The sequence below is a fragment of the Lucilia cuprina genome, chromosome 6 (assembly GCF_022045245.1).
Source record: "Lucilia cuprina isolate Lc7/37 chromosome 6, ASM2204524v1, whole genome shotgun sequence".
NCBI classification, from domain to species: domain Eukaryota; kingdom Metazoa; phylum Arthropoda; class Insecta; order Diptera; family Calliphoridae; genus Lucilia; species Lucilia cuprina.
In genome coordinates this window covers 40,199,874-40,220,452 of record NC_060954.1, presented here as the reverse complement: position 1 = coordinate 40,220,452, position 20,579 = coordinate 40,199,874, and the positions used below count along the sequence as shown (strand labels likewise).

The following is a 20,579-nucleotide window of genomic DNA, read 5'->3' as shown; positions in this document are numbered from 1 at the left end:
CCGTCTTGCTATACCATAATTTAGCACACCATCACTCTATCCGTCAAATCCATCAACTCTATAAAATCTAATTACACATCAGAAATTATTACATCCGCTTCATCGAATAAGAGTAGACATCAGGAAACACCAGAAAAATTTCAACTCGCATATCTTTTTTTTATAAGCTCAAATCCAACTTCATATTAATCTGCAGTCATGCTCGGTAATTTGTAGCGATCCTAGCATCTATAAAACTATAACAGAACCCTCTTTGGGCAGCCACAGCCACTACGTGGATCCCGAAGGAACCTTAACCAACTGACCGGCCAAGACTGTAGGCAACTGGCCAAGCGTAGTGCCAGATTATGTGGTACTCTGGTTAGATCGCTTTTTAAATCATCCGAGGTCAAGCCAAAGATTGAAATGTAAACAAACAATTTTCAGTCCAGTTCTCTCTATTCCCAGATTGTAATACACCAAAATGGGATGTAGCATCAAGGAAACATACGGGGGCTGTATGTATGTTTGTTAAAATCAGTTTCATGTACATATATGGGGCCTATTGTAGTAAAAGTTAATTCATATAATTCTTATTTGAATCATATTTTCAAACACTATCATAAGCTTAAGAGTAATTATCTGAAGGAGATCTTACATTTGGCTGGGTCAATTTTGAATCAATACTCATGGTCCAAAACTCGTAATTGTTCAGTTGTAGATTAAAACTCATTAAATTCGAAATGTCATATTAAATTTTTAAGTATAAACATATTTATGTAGTAATTTTTTAAAAACCTCATCAAATTTATATAAGAGGGGTAGGGTAAATTATTGACCGATTTTGTTGATTGATTTTGGTTGATATAAAACTGAAGGCACATTTCGCATGAAATTCGTTTAAAAAAATTAACGTTCCTATAAAAGTTTCTAATGCTGCAGTTCATAACCGTACTTTCAGCCACCAATGATAGTTAAAGTAATAAGGCGACCTTATATGAGAGGTACGGTCAATTGTGGGCCGATCCTCACTTATGTTATGTTGAAACTTATGTGTGTAGGATACCAACGCTTTACTCATAGTTTTAAGTTAGTAATGTGTGTTAAAGTAATTTTCTGAAGTGCATCGATCTAATGTAGGGAATAGGCTCAAAATATTTGTGTGAGACAAAGAGAGAGAGCTTTCTAAAGCTTTTTTTCAAGGTTGCTCTTGTATGTGGGATATCAAAAAATGTTGACTGATATTTCCCGTTTTCAAATCAAATCTTACCTAAAAATATTTGAGAGGGAATCCTATAAGGATTCTTGGAATCCTACGCGGTGGAAAGGAAGAAAAGCCTTCCCAAAGTTGACAAGTCTTAAGTAAAGCTCTGGAACACATTATATCCCTCACTAACACAGAGGAATTACACCCAAAACACTGTTGTTCGGGGCCTGGTGTTGGTAGTCCATTTTCAATAGGCTTCGTCTCCGGTACTATAGCAGATTATGTGCCACATATTATTGAATTATCTCATTAATTCAGTTATATAGGGGCTAGAAGATATAATAGACCGATCTTAAGAATCTTCAATAGGCTACATCCCTGGTAGATCATGTATCAAATTTCATTGAATTATCTTCAAAATTGCGACATGTAGTTTGATTACAAAGTTTACATAGACGGACAGACAGCCAGCCAGACAGACAGACGAACATAGCTGGATCCACTCAGCAAATAATTCTAACCCGATCGATGTACTTTAATGGGGATATAACCAATATTGTGCGTTACAAACATCAGAGCAAACGCAATATAGCCTCCCCACTAAAGTGGTGTTTACAGGAATCTAAATCTCTTTGTCAAATTTTAGGAGGATCGGTCCACCTACACCCTACCCATATAAGTTCCACCTCAGACAATTACTTTCATGCTCATAACTGGGAAGCATATATAGCGATAAACTTCGACATTAATATGTTTTAAAGACACGTAGATTTCTTTGTCAACTTTTTTTACGGATCGGTCCGAAATTGACCCTAAGGTCCCCTTCAGAAAAAACTTTAACGCTCATAAATGGCTATAAGGAGTATAAGGAGTGAGATCGAAAAATTCTTAACATACATATATGTTTATAAAAAAGAAACCACTAAACTTACAGCTTTATTTTTTTTTATTTGATTCAAATTATTATTACAATTTACAAAAAAAAATATTTTTATAGTTTTAATCACTAGTGATGAAATTTTGAACCCTTTTCGGAAACCCTTCCATTAACGTTTTTATAGTGCTTTCTGTCACTTTGCTCGAACATGTAGTCCATCTCCGTTTGAAATCCACCACACTTTTGGACACCTTTTTTGTACCCTTCAATTCTCTTTTAACAAGAGCCCAATATCTCTCCACTGGCCTTAGCTCCGGGCAGTTTGGAGGATTTGCCTCTCTTTGTACAAATACCACAATATTGTTCTTGTACCACTCAAGGGCTTGTTTACCATAGTGACAGGATGCCAAGTCAGGTCAAAAATAAGTGGACACATTATGAAGTCTTATGAATGGAAGCAGCCTTTTTTGTAAACATTCCTTGATGTAAATTTCGGTATTTATAGAGCCCGTTGTAACAAATGATTGGCTTCTTTTGCCGCAACTGCATATTGCTTGCCATACCAAGAACTTTCTGGGAAATTTTGTCTGCTTTTGGGTCCTAAACTTTTCTTCAACATTCCCTCGAGCATCAGAAACATAAAACTTTTGACCTGGAAGTTGCGAAAAATCTGCCAGAACATACGTTTCGTCATCCATTATGCAGCAAGAATATTTTTTTTATAAAACTTGACTTCAATTTCCGTGCTCTGTTTTTGGCCTCTAAATTTTTAGCAGCGTTCCTGTCAGGAACTTTTTGAGCCTTGTATGTTTTTAAACCTGCATTAGCTTTAACTTTTCGTACCAAATAATAGCTGCTTTCCTACCGGATGTGTTGGGAGCTCTTTTGAAAATGCGTTCTATTTTTTGGCTTTAGAAACATCATATGGACCATTCCTTCTACCTGAACCAGGTTTTCTATCAACTGACAAGTTCTCCCGGTACTGTTTCATAACATTGGAAACAGTTTGACGGCAGACCTTTGTATGCTTGGCCAACTTTTTGTAAGACCAAGTTGGGTTTAGTTGAAAATATTAAATAATTTCAGTACGCACTTTTTTCTGGTCACTCATTTTAATCAGATTAACAAAAAAATTAATATAATTGACATTACACATAATAACTGACATGTTTTTCAAAGGTAACTTGATCAAAAAAAATCAAATAATACTTTGGTTGAAAAATTTAATGAAAAATGTGTGTTAAGAATTTTTCGATCTCACTCCTTATATAGCAATAAAATTAGATCTAAACAAGTTTTATAACAATCGGTCCATAATTGAACCTAATCATCAATGAAAATAAAGTGCGTACCAATTGTACTCTAATTAGATCAGTGGCATCACAATATTTTTTTCAAATAAAATAGTGGCAACATTTTTAATTATAATGCCTAAAACTATGCTTTGCCATAAAGGCAAATAGTTTTCATTGTACGATCAATTTATTATACAAGTACTATGAAGTTAAAATAGTTCAATTTATATGTATTTTAAAAGTTTATGAAATTTTTAAAAATATATATTCAGGACTATATTAAAATAAGATTTGCCATTTATTTAAATAACCAAAAATTCAATTTACAATAAAATTTAAACTTACTACCACACAAAATTTTTCTATTCCAACTCAATTAAATTGAATCCATTTACAGTTTAGAAAAGGTCAATTTCATAAGAAAATAAAACTAAAGCTATTATTTAAATTATATTTTTCGATTGATCTATAAAAAACAATAAATAAAATTGCAAAAAATCCAAAGTTATTAAGATGAAGGTTCTTCTTAAACGACTTTCTATGCTTGTTCTGAAGTGATTTTTAACTTTTCTTAACTAAATAAAAACATAACAATTTTAGTGGTAATTCAATATCCTTTTGCTACATTTTCCTGTATGTTATTTTATGGGTTCCCTTTTTTATGGTTATTGTTGTTAAGTCTAATCTAGTGGAAACCTTTTTTATTTTCATTTTGTATTATGTTTGATTATGAGTAAGAGTGTAGTTTAACCTTTCTCTACCAATTTTTGGGTTTATTTTTGTGTGCCGGTCAGTAAATCCCAAAAAAAACAAGTGTTAAAATCGATTAACACCATTAATGCTGACCAAAATAAGTGGTAGTTTTAATTTTTGTATCCTGTATTTCTACACAGTATAGGGTATAATGCGTTTGTATTGGCGTTAGTGACTCTCGACTATTAATTTTCTAAATTCTCCTAAATATAAGGATCATCTATATGTCAGACTCTTAAAGTTGCACCATCTTTATCTTTGTAAAATTTTCAACTGTGTGTTATTGCAATCCGGATATAAAGAGGTGCTACCAACACAACTAGTTAGCCGGGACTATGAACTGGTGATCCTCAGCTTCGCCTTAGATTGATTATCTATTATTGCGGGTGGCCAATTGGTTGAGGTTCTTTAGGGATCCACGTAGTGGCCGTGACTTAATACCCAAAATCACGGGAAGAGAATGTTGGTTTCATGACTAATATATTCTATGTCTAAGGGGTTGGATAATTCTCTCTTCAAACTGGTCTGTGTACAAAGCAAAATTTGCTGGATTCCTGAACCCAATTGGCATTACTTACCGGTTGTGCAGTGGGACGCATAGTGTTAATATTGTGTTGTACCTAATATAGTTCACATAATTGCTTAGCCTCTAAGTACCTTGATCTTATCTGGGCAAGTTTTTTTGCGGGAGAGAAGAATTATATGTCTACTACAAATTATCTGTTTCTTGACTAAATTTAATTTCCTGTAGCAAACATTTAATCGAAACGAACAATACCAATAAAATTCGTTTCTTTTCAAATCACCACGAAAGCTTCAATGAAATTGGTATCAAATTTCAAATACCAATATAAAAAATAATGCAAAAAAAGCCTTTAGACTAAAACAGCAATATAAAATGTAAGTTCCGATAAAATTAAAGCAAAATCACAAATGAAACGAAAATTTGGTTAAGCATGAAATCACTTAAATGGTATTAATATTGATTTTCGATTTTGTTCAAATAATTTTCTTTTTTTTTTGTATGTTTTGTTCTGTTTTTTACATGTCAATTCCGGAATTACACGTACTTGTGCATGTATATCGGAATACCACAAACTATTGACCCTTTTTTAATGACTTTGTGGTTTTTATGAAATTGAAAAAAAAAACAAAAAAATGTTTTAATAGAAAAAAAAATCATTGAAAATACCCAGAAGTTGTGAAAAGAGTCCATGCTTGAGAAAAAATACAGAAATTTATAATGGTTGACTCTAATTCGTCTTTCGTGTTGTCGTACGTATGTATGCATATGACAACGGATGTTATTAAAATATTATAAACACTATGGTGTCAATTTGTTACCAGCCGTATATATATTTATTTTTCCTTCTGTGTGTACACCTAAAAATAAACCTAAAGTCATAAGTGTTTTCCATGGCTAGGAAAAAACCTAAGAAATATTGTAAATACTTGGTTCTGAACTGATCTTTCGATCTTTTGACACTGGCATCAATGCATTACAAATGCTAAGTTTAATGTCATAAGTACATAATGGACTAAAATGTATCAGTTTGGATCTGAACAACGTTGGTTGTTTTCACAAATTGTGCTTAATGAATTCATACGATCGCTTGCTTGAAGACAACTCAAAAAATCCCCGACACCGTATGATAGTTTTTGTCGATTATTTGGTTAATGTGGCAGAAAGTACGCTTTAATCCAAATTTAATAATATTTTCAGACTACATAGAGGTTCATTCAATTACACAAGTAATCAAAAAATCAAACTATTGTACATTCCGAATGTATCGTGTTATTTACTTCTTTATAACAGTGATTCATTCCCTTTCGATTTTCTCTTTGTAAATAAGGTAGATAATATCCATACCATGAGGAAAAATAATAAAATTTTCCGAAATTAAATCTTCCAAATTTTGTATACTTAGCTCCATAAAAGACAATGGTCACATAGAGCGCCTAACTCGATATTTTCGAACCCTCATAAATCTTTATTAATGTCGCTAGTATCTGTCAGTTTAAAGATAGATAGGACTTAAGCAGGAGGAGTAAGTGATTTGTTCTTCAATTTCAATAGCATTTTAAAAGATCCTCCTCAGAAATTGACTATACCACTCGTAAAAACTAAAAATGGTGGAATTGCAATGAAATTTGATATAGTAGCCAAAGTCTTTTTGTAAAACTTCTAGAGGTTCATAATATTATAAAAACTTTCACTTCCAAAATTTACATAAATTTGTTTTTTGTAGTAAAAAAAGCATGTTTTGTTGGAACTAAATATATATGTAATATTTTAAGACCATCGGTCCATATCTGATCTATATAAGAATTTCTTGAGAAACCCGCCATAACGCTCAAAATTATTTATTAATTATTTATCCCTTCCTAAGATGTACACTCTATTAGACCAGTGCTTCCGGTGAGAATCGAACCTACGAACTTCGACCTACCAGACGCTAACCTTAATGTGGGTGGTATAGATTTTGACAGTGAGATTTTAGTTCCCTATAAACCACCTTATGTCGAATTTCTTTGCTTAATTGAAAATTACTGAGCTTTAAAGATAATTTCTGAGGCGTTTCGTGTTCGATTCATTTAATTCATTACAAAATTCATTTCATCATCATGTATTAATTTTTTCTGTTACTGTATCTTCTCAGATATACAATTTTTTCCAATTAATTTTCCAAAGTTTTTCCTGCTAAGTTTAAAAATCTAGTTCTATTAGTTTCCCAGATAAACAAATTTTTGTATTTAATTCATATGGATGATACCGCTCCCCTTATTGGTAGTTCGCCAATTTAATATCCATCATGTTAAAGTTCTTTGTGTAAAATTTATAGATTTTATCTGTAATAGTTTCCAAAATTGACGATTTTTTGTATTTAATATATATGGGAGATGCCACGCCCCCTGCTGCTATTACTTTTTCCTGCTACATAACTTGAGGACTCGAACTGTTATATTATCTCAGATATACTGACTTAATATTTTCTAAATATAGGCGTGGTTTTTCGCCCACTTGAAATTTGAAAATAAAACAATACAATATGAAAATATCAAAATAATCAGATGCCGTTAAACTTCAATCAAACACATATCAATTTGACTTGAAGGTCAAACTTTATAAATTATAACGACACGATGAAAAAGTTAGAGTCATTTCTCCTAGCAAAAAGAAAGTCTTTATGGGCTCTAGGTTTCTGGGGCACAATAAGAATACTTACGTCTCAATTTATAATTCACCATGTTCACCATATAAATAACAAGAATTTAACGCGAAAAGAAAGATTTCATCAAAATTTTATTGATACCAGCAAAAATTATTGAAAATATTACACAATATTATGAAAATTTTGTAGTAGTTTTAATCATCATTATATATAATTGCAAGTTTTTTTTTTATACAGATAATATTTTTTTATAACATATATAATAATAAATATTTAAGATATTTATAATAAAATAAAATATTTAAAGCCAAAACTAGGAGAATAAAATGAGAATAAGACAGGGGTCATACAATTTTCAATAAAAAAAAACACAAAAATTACTTGAAAAGGGATTTTAATTGAAATAATTTTTACGATAAACCTAACAATTTCAAATTAATTACAAATGAAATCTTTAAGCGTTTTTGTTGATATAATTATTACATTAATTAAATATAATATGTTAGGTTTTCATTACAACAGGGGAGATTTTTGAGAAAAGTATGAGGGGGGGGGGGTGGTGTCGATCGTTGATCGTTGTAGTTCGTTAAAATTATACAAAAAAGCAAAATTAAGTAGTTGAGGGAAATTATTAGAATTTAATAAAATTTTCAGTTTTAACTTGAAACACAATAAAAGGGGATGAGAAGTAAAGGTTTTCAAAAAACAAAGTATTAATAATTGTTGATAATTAAAATTATAAGCTAAGCTTGTTTTTTTCTTGTTTTGTTTCATTAAATTAATATTAATAGTTTTTTTATGTTGAGTTTTTATGATTAACTAAATAAAAGAAATATATACTTGTGTTTTTATTTTTTTTAAAATCAATGTTTTTATGCATTAAATGATCCCTGATGAAAAGGTGCGTGGTTTAGCGTTAATGTTTTTGTTGTTGTTGTTATTATTAATATGTTGCTGCTGCTGTTTTAGGTTGCAGTTGTTTGCAGTCATTTCGTTGCAAGCAACTTCTAAACCTTAACGAGCATGATTCTTGCAGAAGGGACGACCGCCCTTGTTGTAGAAGCTTTGACCTTCCAAGTTTTGTTTGCAGTACTGTAAAGAAGAAGAATAAAATGATGATTAATTAATAATTCTGAAATAAATTGCTGATCAATTGAAATGTTTCTGAATTTTGAAAAAAAATATTCTACACTTTCGTTTTTTAGGTTTTAGTAAGAGCTTAGTCTACAAATTAGGCAATATTCTAAAATAAAGTACACAATATGGAACGGGAAATAGTCTAGACTATTTACCAGATAGTTCAGTATATTAAACTGTCAATAGTCCAGATTATAGATAAAACAATGGTTCAAATTATAAACTTTATAATATTTCAGACTACAGAATAAATAATGGACCAGACTATAGATTAGTCCAGATTCAACAACAACTTTACAAAATATAGTCTAAATTACAGGTTAGAATATAAACTACACCATAATCCTGACTATATAGAGTATACTATAAACTACACTATAGTCCACACTATAAACCAGACTATAAACGAACTATAAATCTGACTAAACCCCAGATTGTATAAAATATTACAGACAAAACTACAAGTTAGACTACACTCCAAATACAGACTAATTTATATTACATACTATGTTCTGGATTATAATCCAGTATATAGAACAAACTATAGACTATAGAAGTAATACAAACACAGTCCAGATTACAGGCTAAGCTAGAATATAGACTGGTCTATGTATACAACTTTAAAGGGGGCTATTATACAAACTGCGGAATGGGTTTCTCTCAAAACTATAGACTATAGTTCAGAATATTGACCCAGCAATAATCCAGAATATAGACTATACACTTCAGACTATAGACTATATAGTACAGGCTATAGATTAGTCAAAAGTTCGGCTATAGCCCAGACTGTGAACTCCAGATCCATAATCCAAACTAGGCTCTTGTCAGATATAGATAAAAGTCCAGACTATAGACTTGTTGGCTATAGCTCAGACTATAAACTAGGCTAAAGTCCAGACCATCGACTGGGCTATAAATGCTTCTGTAGTCTAGACTATATACTCATCTGTAGTCTAGACTATAGACTCGTCTATAGTATAATGTAATATAGTTTATAGTCCAGACTATAAACTGGTCTATAGACCAGACTATAGACTATGGTATAGTCCAGATTATAGACTAATATATAGTCCAGACTATATACTTGTATGTAGTCCAAAGTATAGACTAGTATATAGTCTAGACTAAAATCTGGTCTATAGACTAGTGAATAGTCCAGATTATAGGACTATAGACTCGTCTATAGTCTAGACTACAGACGAGTCTATAGTCTTGGCTATAGTGTATTATACAGATTATAGACTAGTATATAGTCTAGACTATATACTTGTATATAGTAACTATTGACTAGTATATAGTCTAGACTCTAGACTATAGACCAATATATATTTCAGTTAATAGACTATAAACTGGTCTATAGACCAGAATATATACTAGTGCATAGTCCTATAGGCTAGTCTCGTCTGTAGTCTAGACTACAATCGAGTCTATAGTCTTGACTACAGTGTATTATACAGATTATAGACTAGTATATAGTCCAGATTATATACTTGTATATAGTCTGAACTATATATTAGTCTATAGTCTAGACTATTCTATAGTCTTGGTTATAGACTTTTAACTTCACACTACAATCTAGCTGCAGTCCAGATTAGACTATATTTCAAAATATTCACCCTAAGAAGAATATATACTTGAGTACAGTCTATACTATAGACTAAAGAAAAAACTAGAATTTGAAATTGTGAGAACTGGATCGACGTACTATAAACCTGACGATTACAGAAACATACAATATATTTCAAAGAACTTCAATTCAAAATTTACGTGTAAGAATCATTCTCAAGTAAAAATTCAACAAACAAAAAATACTTACAGTGCAATTGAAACATTGGCTATGATAGTTGTGGTTCAAGGCCTCAACCCATCTATCGCCAGCTTCAACGGGGAAACCGCAAGCGAAACATTTAGTGGTGAACAATTCATTCCAATCAGCTTCACAATAGGGCATACCATCCTCTAGGAAGAATGGAGTATTGCCGAACAATTTGCCGCAATGACCGCAGGCAAAGCATTCAGGATGGAAGTGTTTGCCAATGGCATTCAAACAATCACCCTATAATTTTAACCAAATGAAATATTAAAATAAATAAAATAACTAAGGTAACGAAAGAGCTCAACAAGATGTTACCTTGATTTTACCAGCACACTTGCTGCAAGTGGGAGCCAAATATTTCTCGAAGCAATATTCACAGTAAAGATCACCCTTCTCTTCAACGAAGCCAATATCTTGCAAGGGACGACGGCAGTTGCCATTGACACAGTGGAAGTGTTCGGGACACCAGATCTTACCCAAAGCGGTAATGAAAGGACCCCTAAGGAAATATTACAAGTTTCAAATTAGTTTCAAAGCTTTACCATAATTGAGATTATTAGTTAAGGATATACATAAATATATACACTTACGATGTTATTTCAACATTGCACTGACAACATATGGGTTTCTTACCATCCTTAAGCAACTGACTTACTACCTCTTCGTTTTCCGGTGACATGGGTTTATTAGGATCTTCGCCTGGTTTGCCCAATGCCTTAACACTAATACTAAATACAGGCCCATCTTTGGGTTGTTCATTTTGTGTGTTTGTTTCAATGTATGAACGTCTATCGGTGGCATGACTTGCTCTTCTATTGGAGCGATCATTATTACGATATATCACAGTTTCAGAGGGTGGCAAGTTACTACCAATAGTATCGGGCTTGACTGGCACAGCCAAAGGCGATTGGGGTTTTGCCTTATTATCACATAATTCCAAAACTTTTCCCATGGGATGGTTTACGGGCAAATCTGTAGTGTGTACACCTTTTGGTACTTGATGTTGTGCTTTGTAATCTGGTTTAAGTTCAACATTTTGATGCACCGCAATGACCGGTTTTAGGGCTGCCGGCTCAGAAGGATTAATATCTTTAAAATCATCCAAGTCCAACCGTTTGCGTACCACCATGGGACTTCGTGAAAGATTTGAACTGCTGTTGCTGCGCAGACTCAAAGAACTACTGCTATGCGGTGAAGGTATACCATTACCGTTGTTGGCCAAACGGGCCTCCAACATATTTGATATAACTTTACCCGCCTCGGCCATGAAATTGTCCATTTTATGGCCCATATTTATTTTGCCAATCGAATCATTCAGCATGGCAGTGGGATCATCGTTGGGTAAGTCAGTCTGCTGTAAGGAGGCATTAGCATTTGCAAAGGAAGCATTGGTTTTTGGCTTAGCATTAGTTTTGCGAGGCAAGGTATCACTTAACATGGATGGTTTTATTAAGGATTCTGGAAAGGCATTAACACAAGAGACAAAGCAAAAATGAACAACAATTGTTAGTTAAAAACACAATTAAAGCAAACATAGGAATATCATAAAATAAAATTTAAGGATTAAAAATAAAGGAATCTTAACTTAATTAAACAAATCAAAAATATTTTCTTAATAAAAATTTGTGGACTATTATGTTCCACCTAGGGACTGCAATTAAAAGAACAGCTAAAAAATAACTTCATGCCCATGCAAAAACTCAAGAACTCTTAATATTTTATTCCGATCTTGGAATCATAAAAAACACGAATAATAACAAAGAAACATTTAAAACGTTGACAATTTTCCAGAATCTCAGCGTAACGTTTATTCAGTTGCCTAACCTGATGTGGGTGCTGCAGCTGTTGCAAGTTGGTACACGTACACCGGAGCTGACGGCCTTGTTCAAAATACCGCGACCACGTTTGGGAGCTGTAGTAGCACCATAAGCACCACCCTTAGGAGCCATACCACCTGTAGCAGAATCATTATTGGTATTATTAGAAGGTGCTGAAACACTTGGTCTTTTGGAAGCAGATGGTGTTGGTGCGGCGCTTGGTGCTGCAGAAGATTGCGATTGCGTATTAGCTGTAATATTAGAAGAAGCTGCAGCTTGTGATGGCTTAGAGCCAGCTGAACCTAAAGAAGCAGTCGGTCGTGAGCCATTATTATTATTATTTGATTGTTGCAATTGTTGCTGCTTGCAGCATGTATGACCGGGACGACAGAATGTACCCGTTACTGGGCAAACACCCGAGGGTGCAGTGCCAGTTGCAGATGAAGTAGTGGTAGAAGTAGAAGTAGCATTAAGGTTAGAGCCAGCTGTGATCGATTGATAAGCTTGATTATTAGTACAAGTAGTAGCAGAAGCTTTGGTTAGACTACAGCTAACAGTGTTAGCTTGTTGTTGTTTTTGTTGATGTGAAGATGATGTTGTTGATAATGTAGTTAATGATTTCTGTTGTTGTTGCGATTGTGATTGCTGCGAAGAAACCAATGACGCTCCGTACGAAGTTGAAGATTGTTTTTGTTGGGCTGGTGGGAAAATCGTGCAAACCGGTTCATCCAATTTTTTAAGAGTGGCTCCAGAAACGTAATAGCTCGGTGGCTGAGATTCATCGTGAGGAGGAAGCACTGGCTTTGTGGGGAATTGCGATTGACCGCCCTGACTATGCAATTCGGGAAATTTCGTTTCCGTCAATGTGGCCGCTCGAGCACTAATGGCTTGAGACTGGCTTGTCAAGTTTGTGATCTCTTGTTCGAGACCGGACAAACGTCTTGCTTGATTGGCCACATAACCAGTTTTTCCATAAGACTGTCTCCTTTCTGTGGAAGAAGATTGTGAACCAGTACGTATCTCTACTGTCTTGGCCGATGAAGTGTGTTCAAATTCTTCAGTTACTTTGCGTCTGCGTTCAATCTGAGTATTGCCCACTTGTGTTGTAGTGTGTGATTGCATTTGACTTTGTTTTTGTTCCTCTAAACGGGAAGCTTTTTCACTCCTTTCCACAGTCATGTTTCCGATTTGCATTTTTTCTCTTTTTTCCGGCTCTTGAGTGAAACTTTGCATGGCCGATTGAGTGCCTGTAGCGGTGTGTGAGAGTAATCTCTCTTGTTGTTGAGCCTGTTGAGCTCCCAAATAGCTTTGTCCAGTGGTAATAGAGCCAGCTTGCAGTACTCGTGGACTTAGTGGAGAGACTTCAGATTCCTTCATGCGAGGAGCTCTTATGGCGGCCAAGGGATTTGGTGGTGGTCCAGGAGCTGGAGATCTAGCGCGATCTGGAAAAGGAGAAGCTGAGCGACGATCGTAATCGCGAGCATGAGTAGCTGGACATTCATCAAAGCATAATTTTTCAGGCGTCTGATAATATGGCGTAATGGGAGCTGGTTTATTTATCATGGAAGGCGTATAAGGTCGGGAAGGTGTTTGAGATTGATCTCTCACCATATGCTCATCTAAAGCTTGAAAAGCCATGGTAACTGGTCCCGAGCGATCTTCAATAATAATTGGTATAGTGGGTTTAGTCAACTGTAGCTGTTCTTTAGCCGAATCGGAAGCGGTTGTAGTGGAGGAAGTGACTGTCGAAGACAGCTGCTGCTGCCTTTGTTCAGTTTTAGAACTCATTACAGAGGAACTATAGGCAGAAGCAGTTGTCTGCTGCTGGTGTGATTGTGATTGCTGTTGACTAACAGAGCGTGCAGACATTTGAGCCACTGGTTTGTGTATATTATTACCATTGGAGCCATTAGTGGTAGTGGGTGTTTTGGGAGTATCTACAAAAGCCAAAGGAACATTCTCACGCAATTCTGGTGGTTCGGGTGTGCGTACAGGGCTTTGTGTCGGCAGTACTGTCCAATTGCGCTGATATTTCGGTATGGACTCCGGTCTGTGGAGACCCGATGAGGTTTTTTGTTTCATGTGACTAAGGGGTGAGGGTGGTGGAAAGATAACCTCAGAGTGTTCAAGTTCATCGGTTACTTCTTCGATTACTTCATGTACATCGACTTTGGTAGAGGTAGTTGCGGAACCAGAATAAGCCATTGATTGGGATGATTTGGTAGCTTGTGTTAAGTTCGAAGCATATGTTGATGAGGTAATTTGCTGTTGTTGTTGGACTGCGGAAGAGGATTTAGAGGAAGAAGAGCTAGCTTTGGTAGAGGAATACAATGAGGACTCTTCACGTGTATTAGTCTGTTGTTGTTGATGTTGTTCTTGTAGTTGTGAGGAAGTGTTGGTTTGCTGTTGTTGTAGAAGCTCTTGCTCCTTTTGTGAGAAATAGCTACGTCTTTTCTGATAACGCTCATGAGCATCATAATATTTTCTATATTCGAGATCATTTTCTTCTTTAGTGTAGGAAATGGAGTGGCGAGGTGTCGTAGAAGAGGATAAAGGTTGTGAGGATGGTTGGAATGCTTGCATGGCCGCAAATGCTGATGTTGATGATTTACGTTTTTCTGTGGTATAATACTCCACCTGTTCCAATGCCTCCTTAGACAAACCCAATTCTTCTTCTCTGTCCAAAACCTGAAATTCTTGCTTTTTCTTCTCTTCTTCCTTTTGTTGCTCTTCAAACATGTGTGTAGCATTTTCAGGATCGAGAGGAGTGTACGGACGTTCGGGCGCTGTGCGTAAGGCATCCTTCATTGTTAGATGTTCTTTAGGTGTAGGCAAATCGAGAATATGTATGGGAACATCACGATCAAAGTGACCTTCAAAAGGTTTATCGGGAGCAGTAGTAAGGGCACGTAATAAGGGAGTCTTTGGGCGATAATCCTCACGAACATAAGGTTTAACTTCAATAGGTGGTGGCATATAAGGTTCAGTCTCTTCGGGCAAAGGTATGCCCTCAGAGGCAGGTGGAGCAAATTTCAACTGAAACTCTGGAGCAATAGTCATGGCGCTGGTGAGCGTGGGAGTATCCCATATGGTATTGATATGTACTGGTTCTTCGGGTTCTGGTGAAAGTGGTCTTTCGTAAGGTTCTGGTATGGGTTCTTTGGGAGGTTCCTCAGGTATTTCCTGAGCGATTTCTGCCTCAGGATCAACTTGACATGTACATTCGCAAGGTTTGGGACACAAACAACCAACCATATGAAAGGGAGTCTCAGGAGCTGTGGTTAGAACACGTACCATGGGGTTTATCCATTCTTTGGGACAAGGATTGGGAATTTTGGTGGGAGGTATTTGTTTGACAGGGGCTATTTCGATTTTTATTTCTGGAGTTGGTTGGAAAATACGCTGACTTTCCAGAATATGAGAACGATCATCTCTGATGAAACCTTTATCTTCAGTTTCTTCCTCATAAGAGGATTCATGTGTTTCTGTGGTGTGTTTTTGTTCTTGTTGTTTTTCGTCATCTTCATTACCTTTTTCTACTTGCCGATGATATGAGTCGACTTCTTTGACTTCGGGATCCTCCAGAAAGACCACATGACGTGATCCCTGAGAAGGTTCGGGGACAGGACTGGGAGTTACCTCTCTTACCATATCTACTAGCCTATAGGTGCTTAGGGGAGGCACTAAAGTCTCTATGCATTCTTGAGCACTACGCCGGCCACTCTCGGAATAATTCGAAGATAAAAGTTGCAAATGATCTTGTTGCTGCATAGCGGCCACTTCCATATCCATGTGATAGTCAAATTCAGAACCAGACTGTTCGTAGGCTTGTTGCATTTGATAGGCCTGAACTTGGGCCGCATACATGCGTTGATAGCCATCCGAAGTGGTGGTGGTAGTAGTGCTGGTAGAGGTATACGAATCTGAACCAGATTCACATTCTTGTTGAGTCACGCCACTGGTCAATTGAGGAGCCGAACGACTTTGCCATTGAGCTTGTTGTTGTTGTTGCTGCTGTTGTTGTTGTTGCTGTTGTTGTTGTTGCTGCTGTTGCTCAGTTTCACCACTACACTGACATTGACCGCAGACAGCTGCATTACCCGGTGGAGGAGGCGGAGGATTTTCTAATGGCTTTGCCACCACGTGTTGTGTTTCAGGTGGAGGTATATATAAAGGAGCTGCTGTAGGAGCACGACTACTATCATCCTCAGGAGGTGGCCAACAGAAGTTCGAACGTTGCTGTCTATTAGTCTGCTCCACCTCATAGTCCTCCTCGAAATAACATTCGGCATATTGCGGTTGCAAGCTTTCCTCATCGGCTTCTATTAAAAGCCATTAACCAACCAAGTTTTGTTTTAAGGAATTCAATACATCAGCACACCATACGTACGGTTGATTACAAAAGTTACAACAACAGGTTTGATGGAAACGTTTGATAATGGATAATGTGTGTGTGTATGTGTGCATGTATGTGTGTGTTTGGGTGGATTGTAGTTTTATGGGATTTTGTGTAATTTGTGGTTAGATTAAGAAGGTTAGTGGTTATATTAGTTTTTTCGAAGAAACAGTTTTTAGTTTTTTTTTTTTTTTTTTTTTTTTTTTTTGTTTGGCAAACAAGAGTACATTTTTGTATGTTGGTTTATTTGTTTGTTTGCGTTGTTGTTTTAAGAAAAAGAAGAAAGATAAAAAATGTTGATACATGTTAGATTTGTAGCAAGCAGCAGTGCAGATATTCTATCTATCTATATACAGCTTAAAGCTTAATAGGTGTTTGGCCGTATGTTTAGTAAGTGTAATTAGTTGAGTATCTGAGTGCAACACAAATGGACCCTTTTGTATCGAAGTGTTTCTTTTCGTTTATCTTCGTCAAGATACTTATATGTATGAATTTGATGTGTTTTATTTTAAAGATTTTTTGGTTTGATTTGGAAATAATTTAAGCAATTTAGTGGATTGAAAAGTATTGAGAATTATTTGAAAACCAATACCACTGTAAAAGTGTTTAATTTTTTTTAGCAACTCAAAGAAACAATAATATTTTCATAGAATTTCCAATTAAAGGTCATAAATACATTTTCATAATTCTGTGTCATCTTGCACACAATCCTCTGAGTGAAAGGAGGGCGATCCTTTAGCTAAGCTTTGAACCAATTGAATTAAAAAAAAATTCTACAGACAACAGACAACACATGCATAAAGACAGTACATAACAAAAACAATATATGTATGTGTAAATAAAATTTTATAAAATTAAAAAATTAGTAAATCTTCACACAATCTGTTTTGCAAGAAAGTGTTCAAATATAGAAGTTTAAAGATAGTTTTGTTATAAATTAAACAAAATTTGAAGAATATGTATATTTAAAGTAAAATATTAAAAAATGTATACAAACTAGTGGATGAATTATACAGATATTTCCAAAAATATATATAAATACCATTATAGGGAGTTTTTTTTCAGTTTTCCGAAATGCGTTTTTATTATAAGAAAAACAAATGATAATTTGCTAAACATTTTAAAACATTAAAAAATTTTTTTGACAAAAATAAAACACATATTATTTAAGATTATAACTGATTAACAAATCCTTGTAGTCCTGATATACATATATTAAGAGGATCAAGTAATACATATCTGTGGACTAGACATTTTGGGGAGTTGGATATAAGTTTAATAGTTATAATAACCTGGAAATAGGGAGATTTAGAAAGAAAATAACGGATTTAGTTTAATGTTTTTTTTAGTTTTAAGGGATAAATATCAAAATTATTGCAATAGTTAGTAGAAGGATATTTTTGAAGCAGACAAGTTTATTAGAAATAGTAGTGGAAAATTAAGGGCCTATTGGAAAAAAATGTGTAAAAGATTGATAAAGGCTCAAGATTTATAAGAAACACTAACTGTATTATTTTTTTTGGCCAAATTCTAGTTTTCATAATAAAAGTATTCGACTTTAAACTAGACAATTATTTTAAGGATATTAAAAAAGATAGCAATTGAAATTGTTTCCTTTTTTCAATTGCAAATGTATAGCAATTTATACAATATTGTACACATTTTTGTTTCAATAATAAGTATTATAAAACGGATTTCCTTTTTTTTTTGTATATTGTCAAATACAGATATACATTTTCAAGATTTCTTTAAAGAACAATCATTGAATACATAATAATACAGTCCTTTTCATCATAGACATATCTCCAGCTATGACTGTCACTTGTATTCTGATTAAAATTGTTAACAATAAGACAATTGTTGTTGACGAAATGTACAAATATAAAAATATGTATGTCGTATGCCTACAAATTGCTATTTTATCCCAGCCAAATTATAACCCAGCAAACAAATATTATAAAGATACTTTTTTGCACAATAAGAAATATTAGAGGAAAAATTTCATCCTTAAAGTTTCTATTTTTTTTTTTTTTTTTTTGATTCTGGAATGACTTCACAGGCAATCAGACATAGAACTAGAATATGAAACTTTAAATTCATATTGGTATTCCAAAGAAGCGAAAAAGAAGTATAATCTACTCTATAGAAGTATTGAAAAAGACCTGAAGAAATGATGATTTAACACAGGCTTTTCATAGGAGGGATGTTCTTTTTATTTGATTCTACTTTCACTACATCTGAAGTCATTCTCTGGAAGTAATTTTTAAGTTCTTTTTTTAAGTTATTAGGAAGTGAAACTGTAATATTTTTGAATACAACTAATTTAACTTAATATTAATATAAACAAATAAATTACACGCATTTATCAATAAACTTCCAAATTTTAAACAAAATTGGATTCTTTTCGCTTCTTTGGAAGTCAACAAACATCACTTTCTCGGAAGGTAAACAAATTCACTTTAAAAGCCCTATTCGGGGGTTTTATGGGGGCTAGGTGAAATAATGGACCAATGTTCAGCATTTTCAATTTCGTCTACGGTATAATAGAAGATCATGTGCCAAATTTCATTGAATTATCTCCAAAATTGATTACAAGGTTTACAAGCCCTATTTGGGGGTTCAGTTGTATGGGGGCTGGGTGAAATAATGGACCAATGTTAACCTTTTTCAATAGGTTTCGTCTACGGTACCATAAAAGATCATGTGCCAAATTTCATTGAATTATCTCCAAAATTGCGATTTGTAGTTTGATTACAAGGTTTACATGGACGGACGGACATACAGACGGACATAGCTAAATCGACTCAGAAAATTATTCTGAGCCGATTGATATACTTTAAGGTGTGTATAGAACCAATATTATTGTGCTTTATAAACATTAGCACAAACCCAATATACCCTCCCTACTGATGTGGTGTAGGGTATAATAAAAATGTAAGTGTAAAATTAAAATTTTATTGTAAAATTACAATTTTAGTTCAAAATGATTCTGAGCCGATTGACATACTTTAAGGTGTGTATAATTAAAATGTAAGTGTAAAATTAAAATTTTATTGTAAAATTACAATTTTAGTTCAAAATTAAAATTTTAGTTCAAAATTTACTCTTAAGTGTTAAATGTATTGTAAAAGTTACAATTCAGTGTAAAAGTTACATTTCAGCATAAAATTTGCTCTACAGTGTAAATATATACTTTACAGTATACATGTTTACACCTCTGTGTATTGCCGAATTTACATTTTTTGTAAAATTTACATATACATGTTCATAATAATCAAAAATTTACCTTTCTGTGTAAATGTGTTAAATTTATTTTTAGTGTTAAATTTACTTTTTAGTGTTAAATTTACTTTATTGTGCAAAATTTACTTTTTAGTGTCAAATTTACATTTTAGTGCAAAATTAAATTTTTATCGTAAAATTTTCTTTTCAGCGCATAATTTACATTAAGAACTTTATTTTGTTGAAAATCTCGACTTTTGTGTAAAATTTACTTCTTTTTGGAAAATTTAATTTTAAGTGTAAAATTGAAATTTTAATGTAAAATTAACATATTCTTGGAAAATTTACATTTTAGTGTAAAATTTACTTCTTCCTTAAAAAAATTAGTTTATAGTCTCAAATTTACATTTCACATTTGGCTTTAAATTTACATTTTAGTGTTAAATTGATATTTTAATGTAAAATCTCCCTAAAAAAATACTTTATAGTCCCAAATTTACATTTAAATTTAAATTTTAATGTAAAATTTACATTTGAGGCAAAATTTACATATTAGTATAAAATTTACATTTAGAGTAAAATTTAAACTTTTATGTATAACTATTAATGTGAATTTTACATTAATAATTATATTAGTGTAATATTTATTTATTTATTTTTGTAAAATTTATATTTAATGTAAAATTGACACTTCAGTGTAAAATTTACATTTAAGTGTGAAATTTATCTAAAATTTTTATTTAATAGTAAATGTAAAGTTTTGATTTCAATGAAAAAACATTCACTGGGTTATTGAAACGTTTGTACACATATTGATTTCATATTGTAGATATTACAAAAATAAGAAATACAAATTCGCCAATATCATACTGTTACAAACATATGGATATACAAACATATATATGTA

The 20,579-nt window shown here is 33.5% G+C and overlaps 1 protein-coding gene across 19 annotated transcripts in view; it reads right to left on the bottom strand.

Annotated features, from left to right (window-relative positions):
* Window positions 1–7,383: 7,383 nt before the first annotated feature.
* Window positions 7,384–20,579, bottom strand: part of LOC111675065 (PDZ and LIM domain protein Zasp) — a 205,168-nt gene continuing 191,972 nt past the window's right edge. For 5 of the 19 annotated variants that reach the window (XM_046953580.1, XM_046953579.1, XM_046953581.1 and 2 more), the window contains 4 exons: window positions 12,062–16,376; window positions 10,553–10,736; window positions 10,238–10,477; window positions 7,384–8,376 (listed from right to left, as the gene is read on the bottom strand). In XM_046953580.1, the coding sequence (XP_046809536.1) occupies window positions 8,299–8,376; window positions 10,238–10,477; window positions 10,553–10,736; window positions 12,062–16,376 (4,817 nt within the window). In that variant the 3' untranslated portion in view covers window positions 7,384–8,298. Of the gene's footprint in view, window positions 8,377–10,237; window positions 10,478–10,552; window positions 10,737–10,827; window positions 11,696–12,061; window positions 16,377–17,490; window positions 17,743–20,579 lie in introns of those variants that run through there. The other 14 variants (XM_046953597.1, XM_046953591.1, XM_046953593.1 and 11 more) reach the window with 8 other exon arrangements.